Source organism: Psittacula echo, assembly GCF_963264785.1.
Source record: "Psittacula echo genome assembly, chromosome: 4".
In the NCBI taxonomy this organism is placed as follows: domain Eukaryota; kingdom Metazoa; phylum Chordata; class Aves; order Psittaciformes; family Psittacidae; genus Psittacula; species Psittacula echo.
Genome location: NC_137738.1, coordinates 24,658,123 through 24,676,444, shown reverse-complemented (window position 1 = coordinate 24,676,444; position 18,322 = coordinate 24,658,123). Strand labels below are relative to the sequence as shown.

Genomic DNA, 18,322 nt, shown 5'->3' with positions numbered 1-18,322 from the left:
GGCGGGGAGGTTAGCTCCAAAGGTGAGCTAATGCAGTACCAGCTATATCACTTAGCAAAGAAGTGAGGCCAGGGTAAGTGTCCTAGGCTTCAAGTCTCTTCATTTTGCAACATGCACAAATCCTATGTGGTTGCATTGCCTTTGCAGTGGAGTCTCTCCCTCACCCATTTCACTTAGGTTTACTTCACATTAACAGAATAACATTTATCCCTAAAACTGGTTAGTATTGCCAATGGCAACCACATTCTAATGTGTTTCACCAACACAGGATCAGAGTCTTGCTGAATAGCAGTATCTGTTGTGGTCCACTTCTGCTCCTTGTGTGTTTTGAATGGCCAAAAGTACAAGATGCCCCACAGCTGACACCACCACAGAATTCCTTCTTCTGCCTAGAAGATGGAATAAAGTTGTGCCCATGCCCTTGATAAATGTCATCCTGCCTCTGAGTCTCTTGGTTTTTAACTTTTGAGTTGAGACTCCTTCTTTTCCTAGTAATTTATTGATAACAAATAATTACATTAATAATAATAATATCTGGGAACTACTGCACTGCAGCACTTGCAAATCGGAAACATTTTTAGTTATCATAGACAGGATCAAGAAGACTTCATCATTGTTCAGATATAATCCCCAGTAGCTTTCACACTACATCAGGACTTTAATTAAATTGCAAGAGCCTCATGGGTCATATCAAGAGTCTGTGCAGTTGCAACTATTACATCTTCCCACCTGAACAAGTTTCAGAAAATTGTAGGACAGGGATGGGGAGCAGTTACCAGGTGATGACTGCACCTCTTTCCTGGGTGCTGTTTTTCCAACCTGAAGTGTAAGTCTTGCCTAACCCACACTTGAGAAATAAAAAAAAGCATGTTGGCATTGAAACTGGTGTGCACAGGTATGTGAAATATCAGTGACTGCTTGTCCTACAGTAGTGCTGTCTGTCTGAAATGTGTTATTCTCATAGAGCTCCTAACCCACCAGCCATTCCACTTGCTGGGATACTCAACTCTGGAATTCAGTTGCAGTGAATGAACTGAGTAATGAGTAACTGTCCCTTTCTTTATGCTCTTGACTGTTGTAGCAGGAAGAACATGTGCTGTGAATACAATAGATAGTGCTATTAAAACCATATCCATAAGTGCATGGCTGATTGTACCTGTTCAGAGGATGCATCTGAAAGTGATCACTCTACATGGTGCAAGCACAGACCAAGTGATGACATAATCTTTCTTAAGTTAACTTTGCATCCTATCCCTTCAGTTTACATGGTAATTGATTTTCCTCTTTCTAAGGACCTATTCCTCTAATAGCTCCTTTCAAATATAAACTGTTAAATGGTAACTTGCAAGAAAATAGATAGATGATTTTTATGTTGTGGAAAAGGAAGACGAAGCTGTCCACAGAGATGACATTTGTGTGTGTGTGCTGACAAATGGATTGTGACTTATGAAGAAGCTGCCCATGTAATACAGACTTTTTCCATGGGAAATTTTGATGCAAAAAATTATCAAGTTCTGTGAAAACAGGCAGCTGTGCAGATGAGCAGCAGAGGCAATCTAGAGCAAATGGCAATCTAGACTTATCCTCATTAGACACTAGAGAATATCCCCTCTTCTCTAGGGAAGATACTTTAAAAAAATACTCTGAGAAAAGCTTCAGGCAGAGATTCTTTAAACTCCAGATTTCATCCCAAACAGTAGAAGAGGATTTGTTTACTCTGATGCTCATAAAACTAGTTGTTTCATTTCACTTTTCTCTGCTTTGATAACACATTGGAGGCTGGACAAGGCTGGAGATATGAAGAAGAAAAGCATTGTCCCTGTGTTCTAATGACAGGAGAGCTTCAGATCTGTGTTGTACTTTATACCAGGATTATATTTTGGCTCAGAATTTTGGCTTTTGATAGCCCCTGTGCAGGACTGAACATTGTGTCAATGGCCATGAATAGAGATTTATGAAGAGAGGACTGTTTGAGGCTCAGATTTCAGGTTGCTTTTGTAGCAGTCTGGAAGACACACCTGTAAAGAAGAGGCTTTTCCATGGTCTAGCCAGCCTTGAGCCTACCTGGCAGAAGAGTGACATTGGTTTGTCGTGCTGTGCAGGTATGCAAAGACAGTGAACTAGGAGGCAAGCAGGAACCTTTCCATAGTGGAAAACATGGGGAGTCTAACCTTGCTGCTTTTTTGCTGCTGTGTAATATCTGACCTGTCTTTTTCACCAAATACAGTTTTTCTGGCTGGCCAATAGTATACTGTCTTTATTCTAATTTCTTGTGTGAGTTACTTCCTCTCTCCTTGGTCATCAATGTTGCAGATATCTACCTGTTGAGGGACTGTAATCTCTAGGGTGTAGGGGTTTCAGTGGAGGGCCTGTGTCCATGCCAAGTCCATGTCCATGACATGGACATGCCAAGTCCATGTCCATGGGCCAGGCTATGATGCCTCAGTGGGCTCATCATAGCCTGGCATGTTGACCTCCCACCACGTAATTTACAAAGCTTCTCTCTTAATTCAGCCAGTCACGTCATGTGGGGACATTCTGAATATATAATCTCTGATACTTTACTTTTGAGAATGATTCCCTGAATCAGCAGATAATTCCTGTATTGTTTTGAATGACTTGTATTTGTGTATAAGTACAACCAGGGGGTTTATGCAACTGAAAAAAAAAAAAAACCCAAAAAGAAATCTTTACTACCTTCCATATTTCTAGCAGGAAACCACTGCCCAGAAATTAATAAGGCTTCACTTTCTTAGAACCCAGCTCCTGTTTGCATTTGGTCCTGCAGCAGTGAAATCATAATTCTGTTTTGATGTGTTTGATAATAGTATAATTTTTCACATGTCAGCAGATTTATGATGGCATAAACCCATGATTATGGCTTCAATGCAGGACATGAAGGAGGAGCTGAGATGTAAGGGAGAATAGGGCTGTTCTCAAATGTATTTTTATTGCATAATAAACAAAAAGAATTGCAGAGTTTTGCAGTCTTTTATCCTCTGTAACATCTCCTTTCTGTAGGTCTGTTCTAGTGTGACTGTTCTCTCTTAAAGAACACTTTTTAATGAAAAAGCAGACAAAGGTTCTGAGCTCCTAAAAGACAGATATTATTTTAATACATAGTGTCAAGAGCATTGGACCTTTCCTGATTTGCGGTCACAGATCCACTGTGCTGTAATGGATATGGCACTGTAGATATGCTCATTTCAGGTCAGGCAACCTTGTCCACTTTATTTATGATTATTATTAGCAGAAATGCTAGCTGTCAGACACGATCAAAATGAATCAGCCGAAGGCCCCTCTAAGAGAAGTTATAAAGAGTCTTTAAGAGAATCACCAGCAGATCTCACAATTACTTTTGAAGTTCTGACACATTGGAGAGACATCATTTTTTTCTTGAGATTAAGATCTTGTCTTTCAATGCTCTTAAGCGTGTTATTTGTATGTGTAGGTGCTTCTGCCCTGCATGTCATACATGAAGAATCAGACCCACAGTGACAGCTTTTGAAAGATAAAGCTAGTATATAGCCTTCAGTGAGCATTAGCTTTAGGTTAAATTTTGGGTTCTGCCTGGGTACCTGTACGGTTCACAGACAGCCCAGTACTGCGTGTACAAAATTAAAATAAACCAAAAAAACCCCAAAACCCAAACAAAAAAGGCAAAAAGAAAAAAGTTGCCTCTTGCATTCTGGTACCTATTGAAAAATCATGTGTTTACATCATGAAGCACATAAGCCTTTCCCCTGAATTTAAGCTATCCATTTAATAAACATTCCAATTTTACAGGTACCCTTGATTCTTAATCTCAACCCCAACTGACTTGGCTGTGCATCCTCCCCTGCCCTTCCTGAGCAGCCAAGAAGAGAGTTTCATTTGTTATTTTGTTTTTGAAACAGGCCCTTCCTCCCTCTCTGCCCACAAGCATTTGTGCAACTGTGTTTTCTCTGATTTCTTTGCTCACTCCATCAGCCTTTCCTCTGTAAGAAACAGCATCTCAGCCTTATTTCTGACTCTGGCTCTAGTCTCCTCTCTCCTGGATAGGCAGTGCTGTTTTGAGCAAGTCACTGAAGTGTTAGGGCATAGTTTGTACAGTCATCACTAGCACAGTTTTATCTTATTTTTTAATTCCTCAGCAATTTCAAGTGCAGTGGCCCATTGCTGCTCCGTGGAAAGGCAATGATAAGGGTGCTTTTACAATGCATACTCCTGTATATGATAAGGAAATGCATTCTGGTTAAGCTTCATTTTACCCAAGCCATATTTGTATCCTGGGAGCACAAGAGGTATGAGAGGGAGCCAGTCAGGATGGAAGATTAGGACTTGCAAGATCTACATTATATTCTCTGGTGTGCTGCTGGTTCTCTGTATCACCTTGGGCAACTCGTGTAATTTCTATGTCCTCTGGTTGCCGGCTCATAAAATTAGATAATGGTGTTGTGGAAAAAAAGTAGCAACAGGGTCCTTAGGTCAGAAGTGATACCCACCTGCTTTTTCCGTTTCTGCTTTGGTTTTTAGCATCTTTTCCCTAGTTTAGCTTGAATGTTTTTGGACATTACTTTAAAATATTTCTCAATGCAAAATATGACTAGATGATTTCAAGAGATGCAGCTTTGATGCTACCTCCAGGTTCTGCCTCCTGTGAGCTAACAGCAGATCAAGAGCCGAGGCTCTAATGAGGTTTACCCAGTAAAGCCAGGTCCTGTTAGCATTCTCATGGAATGTGCAATTACTTATGACTTGTTACTGCCTTTTACTGCCCTCTCTTATAGATGTTATTCATTGGTTCCTGTCCCTTACAGTGTTTCAGAGCTGCCTGTTAAGGAGACCTTCTCTGGGGACAGTAGAACAGGAGGGGCTCTTGAGAGCATTAATCATAGACGAGGCTTTTCTTGGAGACTACAGAGATCTTCCTGAGTCTGTTTCCTTTCCTGTTCCCTGTGGGACTAGGGATGGGTGCCAAAGAGAGTCCCTGTGCCATATGGCAGAGTTAGACCTAAGGGCTGCAATCTATCACTGCTTGCAGTGGTCTGCCAAGACAGACAGACCTCTGCTGAGCAGTGTGCCTCCTTTGATTTCTCTAGTTGAGTTTTTTCAGAGCTGAGTCTGAGACTGGAGCTTTTGTTGATGCTGGGGCCAGTGCCAGTAGGTGAAATACTCAGGGTAGTGCTCTGTGGCCTAAGGAGGCCCAGGGAAGAAGCCAGTGTGCAGCAGTTGTAATGCACCGACCAGTGAGGACCACTGTCTGTTGACTGTGTGCACAGACCCACTCACTGGAGCAGAGACCCAGGACTCGGGCAGGAGAGGAAGATGTGGGAAGGAAGAAGACAGTCCAAGAGGTGAGGTTTAGGGGAGAAAGTCCTTACCTGTAAAGTGCTTTGAAGTTGTCTCAGTCTGGGCCTGTTCAGCCTTCCTGAACATTATCAGTGAGCATCAGAAAAAAAATCTAAGGGTTGCTACTGAAAGTAAGGCCAAGTAGAAACAATTAAGGTTTCTAAATACCGATTTCCTGAAGTTTAAATTCGTGCCCTGAGCAGGAGCCTGCTTTTTTCAGTCCAGGGTAGTACTGGTGTACACATGTGTGTGTTTGGGCACATGCTTTAATCTTTTTTGTATGGGGAACCTGTCTGTCTATAGATAATTGAAGATTCCTGCTGCAGCATTTTATGGCCTTTGCAGTAAAGTTTCATGACACCTTGCAGCTCTTTCTCAGTACTGATTTTCACCACCAAAGCAGAGCAAATTGCTACATGATTTTAAACACTTTAATAAAAAGACAGACTATTAAGACATGACAATAATTATCCACAATTAGAGTACATTTTTCTCTCTTCCTTGTGTGCTCTGAGTTTCACTGATGAGATGGTTTTAAAAATGGAGAAGTAGAGTTTCCTGGAAAGCCCTGAAAAATCTATATTCAAACATATTCACTCTCTGGAAGCACTTAGTCCTGCCTATGAAAGCAGCAGAAAAACCCAGAGGCTGATTCTGTGGGCTGTAAATTATGAAAGTCCATCTCCAGCCAATATTGCAAAGCATCACGTTTTGAAACGTGGCCAAAATCATAATGATGAAACAAAACAACAATAAAAGAGTCTGAGCTTTGTTGTTGAATCCAAGTGAAAAGGAATTTGGTTTATGTTTAGGCTGCCTAAGGCGCAGTGTGGGGAACTTAAAATTGCTCTTCATATCACAAAGCCATAGGGCATCTCCAGCATTTCTACTTTAACTTGCTTACAAGTTATGGTAGCTAATTGATAACCCTGCATTATAGCTTTACCATGACAAAGGATGTTTAGAATTATACAGGAAAAAGCTGTGTGCATGCAGGTGACCACTTTATGCATGTGACTGCTGGCTGGACAACCCTGGGGGGAGCAGAGGGAGGGGAAGTGTGGGCTTCAGCTCCAGTTTTTTTGTTGTTCATTAAAACAACAGCATTGATTTTCCCAGGTCAAAGCCAGGCCATTTCATGCAGCAAATCTGTGTTGAAAGGGATCAGAGTAATCATTTTTTACACGCTTGACTACTGCATGCCAGCACTGAGCTTTCAGCCACATGAACATAGGAATGATTTAATAAAGGAAATGGCAGCAGGCTATTGTGTGCTGTGAAGGCTCCATGTAACATGCATGACTGAATCGCACACCATTAGGCTGGGTGTAAATAAAACCTGCTCCTGACACTGCCACAGAATTAGCTCACTGGAATGCCTCCACCACTGTCCTGTGGGGAGCTAATGCTTTGGCTGCAGTGTCCCTTCCTTCCCCCTCCACTTCCTTCTCTAGCCTCTGCCTTTGCTGGACAAGTGACTGGTGTAGCTATTTAGTGCAGTACTGTAGTAGCAATAACCAGCTCCTTAAATAATGGCATAATGCTGAAAAATACCTGTTAAACCAAAATCCAGCCCAAAGTGAGAAAAATATTTAGATGAGACTGTGGTCACTTTTTGCTAGGGATCATGGGTGCTGAAACCTCGTCCCCCTGTGATGTGTGCATCTTTCCTGGAGTATCTCTCAGATTATTTGTCAACCTGCCATACTGCAGGAGGGCCACTTCCTGATCTGGTTTCAGCAATGCTCATTCACCATCTCTAAACTGCCCTGAAAAGCTCCTTTTAAAGTGAGACAGTAATTCAGGAAACAAGGTTAAGAAATTAACTGGGTGGGGAGAAAAAAATTAGAAGTAGGCTGTATTTCAGCATGTTCCTTAGTACAGAAACAATTTATCTAATCTAGGTATGGACAGGAGATTATAAACAAGGGTTGCTTTATTCCTGTGTACAATAAGCAGTGATTTCTAGCCTCAAGTGTCCTTGTACCTTCTATTGATTAACAACAGCTGGATTGTATATAAGTTAACACAGAATGTGGCCTGAATTACTTTACAGTGAGGTAGACTTAGAAGATTTTCTTCTCAATGGTGCCTGTCAGTGTTTCCTATTCCATATGTTCCAGTGCAACAGGGTCCTTGCTATGTAATCTGTGTTGCCAGGATGAGCAAGTGGTGTTTAGGTTTTCTGGCTTGGATTCTTTCTTGTTTGGACTACTGACCTCAAGATGGGCACTCCAAATACCCCAAAATAAACTAGGAGAAAGGTAAAAATAATGGGGAGGAGTTGGTTCAGTCATGGATAATTGCCTGTGAGGTCAGATCCCATTAGGAAATGGGAATGAGAGGAAAAGTCAGCATTGTGTTTTCAACTCAAACAGAGCAAGAGCTCTGTTGTCAGACAGAGAGGAGCAGCAGGAGAAAGAGAACAACTAATCTTTGCTAGTAAGCAAACAGTTTGACACTACAGTTGAGGTTGATGCTGTTGCTGCTAGAAGTACAATAGTTCTTGGAAATGAAGCCGCAAAAGGACTCATGGGAGCTTAAGGGTATTGCTCTGCTTAGCTAGGATTGGTTTTTGTAATCTTCTTGACTTTGGATGGACTGCCTAGTGAGAAAAAACAAGATGCTGAATAACAGGTTCTGTACAGAAAGGCAATTTACTTCCCATAATGTTAAGTGCAGTGGGGAATAGCTTTAGCTCCACATCCTGCCTTTGAGCACACATTATAAACTTCCAAAATTATGATGTATCAAGATACAGTTCCATTTTCTGTTTGAAACACCTTGAGATTTCTAGGACAGCAGTTGTTTTACATCCCACTGAGATGTATCCTGCTTTGAAGGGATATGTATCATTCTCCTTTTCATTCAGATTTTGCATTTACACTCTTTGCCTTTACCTTTTTCATAGAAAAGTTGCTCAGTCAGGAATGTGTGCTTGGAAAGCAGTCTAAGGGGAGCACTCCAAAATATACAGTACTTAAGAAAAACAGACTTTCTGCCCTGGTCAACACATACTTTTATGAGCACACATCCCTATGCAGTTGGGTGATTTTTCTGAGGTCAGTGAGTCTTCTCATCCCCAAAGTTACCTTTACATACCTAGATGGCTTGGTCTGTTTCTAATACCTTAAGGCTTCTCTGGGCTTATCTTTGCTGAAGTATGTTGTAGCTTCAAAGCCACTCTTCAGTCAGATCTGCTTTCACACTGCACACCTTCACTGCTGTGTTACTCCTTTTATCTCAATTATAACCTGGCCAAACCTTATCCTATAGCTCAGGGTACAGCAACAGTTCTGTGGCAAAAGCAAATCTTGTGTGCTGTGCATTTTCAAGGCTATTTCACAGCCCGGTTATTCAAACTAAAGCTAGGCTCAAGAGAGGTTATTCTGAGTGTGAGTAAATTCAAACTAAGTGAAAAACTTTTCCTTCAAGACATTTAGGAAATGGCATGTTGGTTTGCATGCTGTATGGTCATAAGTGGAAGTGTCATTCTTCTGTCCTGGGTTGAGCTTACAGGATTTCTTTCAGATTGATTTTTGGTAGGTATAAATTTCTTCTTTTAGTGGAGAAATGAATCTCATCTCTGTGGCGGGAGGGTCAACTGGTTTTGCCAGGGTGCTGGGCAGGGAGAATGTTCCCCCAGTCCCAGTCAGTGGGGCAGAGACAGGAAGGGACCTCCTGAGAGCTGCTCCTGCTGAGCTCCCAGCTGCCCACTGTCTTCGTAAGATGTGTGGGGGAGTGGTGTGCTGTGATTCCTACAAAGCATTTTATTTACTATACAGTCAAAATGTATGAGATCCTAACCCCATCAAGTGCTCCCAATAAATTTGGGACTTCAAATGGGTATTTCCTATGTAAATAGGAAACTGCTATTAATTTTAACAGTTTAATTATTGTGTCTGTTGATATGGATGAGTGAACTGTCAGCTGCTTTGTGACACTCACCCTGAAGTTCTGCTTTGGCTGTATCTCCTTACTGATCCCAGCAAAGGTGAAATCAGAAAAAAACAGAGGCTATAAAGGAGAGGTCAGTGGCAGGAGTCTCGTGTCGAAAGACACCGTTATATTTTGTACCTGGCCTAATAGACAGACTATTAATTAGTGCATGTTTATCATAAACTAGAGCCAATTTTGCCTCACTGCAAAGGTGCAGGAGATCTTTTGTTTCGTGTCTCTCCATAGCACTCTAAACCTCAGGTAAATCATCCTGAGACAGCATTTAAGGCTCAGATAAAAAGATGTCCCTCTTTCTCTTTCTTCTCTGCCTTGCACACTGACGTAGCCACTGGGAGAAGTGCACGGGTGGCCCCTTGTGTGCCGAAGGGGCAGATGCGGTGAGTCGTCTGCCTCAAGCTGCTCTGCCCTGCCACATTGCTTTGGTGTGCCAAGAGCCACAGCCTCACTTTCTTGTGATAACCCATAGGCTGCCCAGGTGTGAGCTTTGGCTAGAAAAACATAATGAGCTCATGTTAGCGTGTCTCCTGCTGCTACTGTAGTATCTGCTGCCTCTCCACCAAGGGGTAAGCACTATTAGCTGGAGCCTCAGGTTGGACCCCTCTTTACAGATCACAGGCTTCTATTTCTCATTGAGCCAAATGGATATGAATGGGAACTAAATGAAAATATTTGCCACCACATTCCTGTACTTCATACCATAGTGACATCTGTTTTGCTTTGCTCCAGATAAGAGCCTGACATTGTTCTCATGGTGAATTGGAGCCATTCACCTGTATTCCCAGAGTGTCTAAGGCCTGCATTTGGCTCTGGTTGGCGATGCATTTTTTCCAGTGGGGATGGTTTGAAAGTGCCCCATTACACAAGAAGGCAATGCTAACATACAGAGTGGGGAAAAAATAAAAAGGGAAGAAAAAAGGAAGAGAATCAAGCACCACAGAAAAAAGCACTACTTTAGTCATAGATCAGCCATGCATGGGAGAGCTGGACAGAAGCAATTTCCCGTCTGCTCAGCTGCTTCCTTAAAATGCTAGAGCTAGATCATAGGTATGGAATGGAAGGAGATGTGACCATCGATGAGGACACAAAGTAAAAAGTATTAGAGGCATTTGGCTGCATTACATAGGAGGTCAGATCTGCTGCTTGTGTTGCTAGCTCTAAAAGTTGATGAGCAGCAAAGATAGGAAAGAGATTGCTTTTACACTCAGGCAAAATCTGAAAGACTGCTGCTGTGAGACACCATGGCCAAAAGCCTAAGAAGTATTTAATGCCTAAATCGTTTTGAGTGACACTAGGGATGTACTCAGTGCCCTTCACATCCAAGCAAGTGAAGGGCTTTTTTCGCAGGAGGGGCTGAGCCCATTACAGGATCTCTCCCTACAACTAACATTTAATAGCCCACCACACTGTGTCAACTTCCTTTCAAGTATGCAGCTGCTCTCACCATTTAGTTCCCTTTCTTTAGAATCACTGACAAGTTACCCTGAGCATTGCAGTTTGTTGGGGTCTTCCCAAGCTGTGTCTCTCTTGTTGTTACCACTTAGCTATGGCATTGGATCAGGTCTTGCTTTTCTTTTTATCAAGATCTGATTCTTGTCTTGATCAGGCAGATCTAGAGATCAACTGAAATGCATTCAAGGTAAGCAAATGCTGACATTGACTTCCAGTGACTGGTATCACAGGTCTAAAATAACTCCTACTTGCTTGTATTTGTAAGGCTGCATTTGTTCTGGCACGGACTTTTTTGCTGGTCTGCAGTTTGAGCAGTAAATACAACTGTGATTGATAGTTGTCACAGGATGGGCAGTCCAGATCTCAGGCCTTTTAGTAAAAAAGGGCCTTGTAGAGTACCCTGTCTATCCATCTTGTCTGTGCTCTTCTTTTCCTGCATAGAGTTATCTCAGGTGCATTCAAATAAAAGTTCCTTAGACTAGGCTTTCCAGACAATCAGCAAGAGACCATTCTCATCCATTTTAGAGCTAGCATTTATAAGTTGTTTACTGCGTACTAGCTACTGGTTTCTGCACTCAATTCAATGGGATAAGATGTAATTGTTCACAAAGTCAGCAGAGAAACAGACTTCCATGGATGAAACTAGATGATGTTTTGTTACTTGCAAATCAAAAAACTACGCAGTCAATAGATACTTTTGGTTTGTTTTTTTTGTTTTTAGCTTTTATTGAAGTACCAAGTTGGCAGTCACGTTGAAGCTATTGACATTCAACTTTCAATAAATGTAGTGCTAGAGATTCCTCTAAATGATTTTATCTTTGGTTTAAAATAAAATTTGCATGATCATTCTGCATCCCTTCCCTGCTGACGTGAGTTTTGTTCTTGCAAGAGAGTCATTTAATAGTTTCATTGAAACTTAGTGGCTCAGGCTTTTTTTTTTTGGGGTGGGGTGTGGGGGTGATGGTGGTTCTCCCGTCCCTTCTATTCCTGCTGTCTCCTAGGGGAAACCCTGCAGGAGTTGTCAGCTACACAGCTTTTTGTAAAGAAAACACAACAAAACAACAACCAGCCATTGCTCTGACTGTACTACATCAAGGAAGGGCATGGAAGCTGCTGTTTTTCTGTCTTGTGTCTGTTCTTTCTCCCAGCAAACCAGATGTGCAACTTCCTTACTGCTGCCATCAGGCCACTGACATACTTTTTCTCCCTTGCTTTACCTTTAGGCCTTTAGTTGGCAACTCACATGACAGATCTTTCAGTATAGTGTAGGCTTTATCAACCATGGTACATTTTCAGCTATTGCAGTGCTCCCATCCACTGGTGTTATAAAGCAGGGTGGGTACCATTAGTACTGGTACTGAAGCTGACACAGTGAGTAACCCTTCTGCTAGCCAGTCATTCTTGCTTCTGTCTTGCCCATCACCAGTGCTACAGTAAGTGCTTAAGTGGGAAGTGTTTCAGAAGAATATTCTACTGAACAGAGGCAAGGCTAATGCATCTCTGGCAGCAACCACCAAGCTTTACTTACTGCAGGCATTTTGTCCCCTAGCCAGCCTACAGTGGTGTTATACAAAGGACTAAGTGTTGGTATATTGACACTCAACTCCAGCATAGTAAAAGAACTTGGGTGTCAAGGTGCTTTCTATGCTGTGATTGAAAAAAACCCCAAAATTATATCTACCCTGTAGACGGTCCATGCAGAGGCTGGCTGATGCTTGTCCTTAGGCTGTAAGAGCCAGTACTAGGAAAGCATAGGAAGACCAGTTCCCACCTGCTGCTCTGGTCCTTCATTGGCATACCTGTACGCACTGAGACCTGAGCAAAGGGAAGTAGGCACAAGCTCTGGAAACTTACTTGAAGGTACGTATGCCCTCAGAGGATCAAATCCTGGAGTCAGACACCAAAGAATGTGTGACGATCTGACTCATGATGAGTACGTACAGCACATGGCAGGTACAGCTCCCATGGACTAACAGGGGTTTTGCTTTATTTTCTTCTGTGTGTAAGAAGGGCGAATGCATATTGTTTCTAGACATCACTGCAGATGGAGCAGAAAGGAGAGGCAATAACTGTGGTGGTATGAAATGGCACTTTCTGCATTTACAGTTTCACAGAGACGGAGGCTTATTCCAGCTTTATCACTTGATACCACTTCCCCAGCAAGGAAGCCTGCCAACAGCCCTGGGGTTCGCTGGGTTGACGGGCCCCTGCGAAGTGGGCAGAGGGGGCTGGGGGAGCCCTTTGAGATCAAAGTCTATGAGATAGATGATGTGGAAAGACTGCAGCGACGACGAGGTGCAGACAGCAAGGTGAGTGCAATCCATGTAACCTGAGTGCAATCCATGTAACCTGTATTCCTCCTCCTGGAGGGTGTAAGAGGAGGAATTGAGATTATGCAGTCAGAAATGTGTAGTATGGTTAATTCAACAGGCAGCAAAACCTATTATCTCATTTAAAGCAGTTATGACTCAAGTTATACCTTCTTTCATAGCAGCTAATGGACATTGGTACCTTGCGTTTTTGCCCCTTGCAAAATATGGTCTTGGTGGTTCCCATGCTCTAGCATATTGTCACATCTGTCTTTCAAGGCTGCAGTGGTGCCTCAAGTGCTGTGATGGTATTTTTTTCAGGATAGCTAATGTCTTCCTTCTAAGTTGTTCCTGCCAGCCTCAGGCCTCCAAATTTACAAAAAGATCAGGGAACTGTAAAGGTCTGCTCTTGGGAGGGATGATTGGGAAGAGTATCTGAAGTTGGTGGAATAGCACCAATTTTAGACTACTGTGGATACAGACTTTATTATTAGTTTAAGGCAGTTTTTCTTCCTAGCCCCTGTTGCTTCCTAGCCCTTAACCTGTAGGTTAGGCTGTTTGTGATGTTGTTCTCTGATATGATTTTGTATGGAGAAAAACATCATTTGTTTGGGTGGGGTTTCTATTGGACTTCACCCACACAGTGGATTTGTCTACAGCGCAGAAGGCAGAATAGTGTTGAGATCTTCACACAGACTTGGAGGAGGTTTGTTTTGATATTGGGAATGCTCCCACACCAGTGAAGGTAGCACAGTGCTAACTGTGGGCTCAATTACTACAGCTTGACGGTTGCCACCCCTCAAAAGTCATGCAAGGCCAGGATGTGTGTCTCCAGACAGCAATACAGCAGGCAATGGATTTCCTACTCCCCAGAGCTTAGATTTTCTTGGCCAAACTTCTGGTATCAAAACCAGAAATGTTTTGCTACAGTTAATCTGTTTTCAGGATGCTGCCTGTTATTAATTATTATGGTTTATTATTAACTATCATTGCAAAGTCTCCAAAGCTCACTGAAGGAAAACATCAAACCAAACAAAAGCAATAAAAATAAAGCAGATGATTAATGATGTCATGCAATGATTGATATGCTTCCAGAGTAAATGGCTCATTGTTAGTATTACTGATAGGAAGATCATTTAACTGAAGGGGTCTGGGTATTTCTTTTCCTCTTCACCTATTCCTTCCCTGCTCCTTTTTCCCGGTTGGCAGGAGCTGGTATGTTTCAATGCCAAGTTGAAAATCCTGGAACATCGCCAACAGAGAATTGCTGAGGTCAAGGCCAAGTATGAGTGGCTAATGAGAGAACTGGAGGTGACCAAACAGTACCTGATGCTGGATCCTAATAAATGGCTCAGTGAATGTAAGGGTGTTGTTTTATTGCTTGGAGTTATTTGGCTTATTTAAGGTTCAGGGGAGGGGGGGAAGACAGAAGGGAGCAGATATGTTTGCTAAGCATGAGATGTGAGCAATGTGTTTAATGTTTGTAAACTAAAATGGACCAACATGTGACCTAAGGGCAAGTTTTAGATTGACTGTATTTCTAGAACTAGTCCCTATAATTCTTACTAAATGTTGACAGTAGAACTGAACAATCCTTTTTGCCTGAGAGCTGAATGTTGAAATGGTATAGCCTTGAGGTGGTGAATATTGCCACTGGTAGATTAACATTTACACATTTCAGTCCGTGGCTCCTGAAAATAGGATTTTTTTTTAAATTTTTTTTTTTTTGGCTTCAGATCACTCAGGCATATAAACAATATTATAAATCTGCTCTTCTACCACAAAATAACACTGTGGAGCAAACTTGTCTCTTGGCACCAGTGGCCTTACATGAAAAATGAATTTGGCCCTTATTTTATAGCTATAGATGTGTAAAGTTCGGAGAGCTTAAAGGGCATTCATGTTCAAATGAAGAAGGGCCTCATTAGCTCAAAGCAGAAAACATAAGGAGTACTGAAGTAACTGTACAATAGTTTTTAGTATTAGCAGGCAGATGAGTTCATATCAGAGAGTTACAGGAAAAACTATGATTTAAAATTTATTTAGGATAATTGCAGGTGACAGAAGGAGGTTGGCTGGTGTGTTCTCTTTAAAGCATACTAACTCTTCTTTTGACAGCTGCTCTAAGTTAACACTAGACTGGTACATCCTGCAAAACAACTACATATGTTTCAGGATGCTACTAAGGAAGAGAAGTAAAAAGGACAGGTTTAAATAGAGCAGAGAATTTGCCATACATTTCTATCCACTTACTATGTAATGCCTTTGCTTCTGATTCCAGTGTGATAAGTGTAGAAAGCCTTACTGATGTCGTAGACCTCAGGGACCAGATAAGATGGGAAGTGCTGATTCAGGCAATGTATCTTGCATTCAGCTTCCATGGAAGCCATGGCCAGCTGCCGTCTGGCAGCATATGGGCATCTGTATTGGAGTGACTGATATGTATGCCTTTCCTTGCTACTCAAATGGTCTAATGAGAATCACAGGGAATAGGAAGAGGTGTGAGGAGCAAGGAGGTGTGAGGTTGGTTTCTGAATTCTGAATTCAGCAAAAGACCTGTCCTCCCATGACAGAACACCTACTTAAATCTCTTTCTGGTCAGCAGAATATGAGAGTCTGTATGTGCTCAGCAATCAACATTTGCTTAAGGATGCAGGAGTGTGGCAAAAGGCATCTGCAGTTCAGGAGAGGATGGCAGAGCGTATCACTCAAGAAAGCATCCAGTGCAATCTTTAAAGTATTTTTCACTATCAGCAAGCCACAGTGCCATTTTAATAGCCATTAAACATAAAAGACAAATTTTAATCACAATGGCAAGGCAGAGGTAATATTGTGAGCAGACAGTACTGATGGGTTTAAAGACTTGAATTAGCTCTGTCTCTCCCACCAACCAGCTCTGGGGTTCGTCTTCTTTTCCTATCCCTATGTTTTTCTTTCCCACAGTTGATGTGGATCAGGTATTTGAGCTGGATTCTCTGGAATACCTGGAGGCCCTGGAATGTGTGACTGAGCGTTTGGAAAACCGTGTCAACTTCTGCAAGGCCCATCTCATGATGATCACCTGTTTTGACATCACCTCTAGACGCCGATGAAGTATGAACCTCAAGAGAATTTCAGTGTGCATCTCTGCCATCCTCCTTTTCCCATCCGAATAGCATCCCAAAGACAACAGAATGAGGATGAAGGTTGGAGTGAAGTCTAAACTGTGTGTATGAGAGATTTGCTATACTATACAGAAGAGTAATATTAAAAAAACCCAGGATGAGCATGGAAAAATGGCGATAAAAGGTTGTTGATTCTCTTAGCCTAAAAGAGCACTTTGAGGAACCTTTAAGGACATGTCTGTAAATAAGAACTGCTGGCAGAAGACGCTTCTTTCCCTGCGCTAGCTGAGGGAGGAGGAAAGGTGGTTGTAGGACTTCACTGAGAGGTTCATTAAAAGAAAACCTATCCAGAAAAACTGTTCAAGTGCCTTGCAAATCTTTATTATCCAAACATTTATGTTCATACTTTATTGTGTACAGATGGTGCTAGTCAAGAAAAGAAAAAGGAAAAAAAACAAACACACTTTTGAAACGTATTTACAGCTTGTTTTTCTCTTGGTGTTTTCTCCTATTTCAGACTTGCTGTTTCTAAGTAACTTGTGTTTGTAGAGGTATTTCCTAATCAGTACAACATATGAATAAATGTTAACTGTCTTTTCTTGTTACCAGAGTAAGGCCACTCAAAGAGAAATGCAACTTTCCTAGATGACACAAAAAATATTTCTAGCAGTGAGTGAAGTTTGCTTATATGTTCTTCTGTTATCTTACATGCTGGAGGACACAGTAATTTTCCCAACCTGTAAATTCTGCAGTGTATGAGAGAGGAGAGGTGACATTACTGTGAAGTAAATATCTTTTCCATTTGATCCAACTCCCATCAATTGTTTGGTTCGTTTTTGTTTTCATGTATTTTTAGCTGCATACTGGCTAGAGTTATGAATGAGGAGGCACTTTTATCCTAATCTATTTCTGGTGCTAAAACTTGCTGGAAAATTACACTTTAGGCTGAGGGATCCCATGCTTATCAGTCCGAAAATGAGTGATTTATCCTATCTTTCTTTCTTGAGACCATGACTGATAAAATTTAGCTTTGCCTCTTTTTGACATACACCACTGCAAAACATGTTTTGGCAGCTTTTGGTCCCTAGCCAGTCTGTCCATAGTCACAGATGTACCTAAGAAGTGCAGGCTCTGCTCAGCTCAGCACATCTGGAACTAAGTGGGATTCATGAATGAGGGGATATAGCACTTCAGTCATGTTGGCTATGGCATGTTCTTTACCAGCCCTCCAGTACTGAGGCTATGGCAAAATTCACATTGACGTCAAAAGGACAAGGGTCTGCACCTCAATGCATATCCAAATATTCTACTTGTTTGCCTCTTTATTTATGAAACAGTATGTGGGAAGGAACTTCCTTTGTATTTCTTAAAGGAATGTGTTAAATCTGCATTTTAATTATGTATGAACATAAGAAATTATTTTGTTGAATTAGGTTTCTTCTTCCATATTGAAATAAGCTTTTTCACAAAAATTCCTCTCTCACATACAGTTGTGCTACCTTTTTGTTGCTTATGAGAAAATAAGAGCATCATTTAACATATACTCAACATGCACCAGTTTACTGCTGTACTTGAATGCAACTCTTCTTTTATGTGATCATCATATTAATGCCATCTTTCTTAACACTATCCTAAGCAGCAAGTCCCAGTGGGAAAATCACCCAACGAGAATACCCATAGACTTTCTAGTGTCTAGCTGAAACACAACCCGCCCATATTTAAAAAAAAAAATATATAAGACATAACATTTATATAATTTTATTTTTCTTTTAATACTCCACAACTTGTAATAACTAGTCTTTCTCATTCTATTAGTTTTTTCACTGGATTTTGAAGAAGATCTTTCTTACCTTCTATAGGATTATTTGGAAGGAAAAAAGATCCTGTATGACAATTGCTTTCTAGTCCATTCCACAGCATATTCCTATCATGAAACTTATATTCCAAGTAAGAATTAAAGATATAGGTCTGATCTCTCTCCCCTTCTCTCTCAAGGCAAAAAAACTTCTGAAGAAAAACACCAAACACCACAATTTATCTAGCTTTGTTTCTCTTTGTAATGATTTCACAGCACTTATTATGTGATGGTTCTGTTGAGGCCATCTCTTCTCCACAGAGCACCATGAATTCAGTACAGCTCCGCAGAGCCGTAGGAATTACCCCTACAGG

At 41.5% G+C, this 18,322-nt stretch overlaps 1 protein-coding gene across 1 annotated transcript in view; it reads left to right on the top strand.

Moving 5' to 3' along the window:
• Window positions 1-16,141, top strand: part of KIF26B (kinesin family member 26B) — a gene marked incomplete at both ends in the record, with an annotated part of 292,830 nt that extends 276,689 nt beyond the window's left edge. The window contains 3 exons of the mRNA XM_080616449.1: window positions 12,847-13,049; window positions 14,259-14,409; window positions 15,993-16,141. Of these exons, the coding sequence (XP_080472575.1) occupies window positions 12,847-13,049; window positions 14,259-14,409; window positions 15,993-16,141 (503 nt within the window). The remainder of the gene's footprint in view (window positions 1-12,846; window positions 13,050-14,258; window positions 14,410-15,992) is intronic.
• Window positions 16,142-18,322: the final 2,181 nt, after the last annotated feature.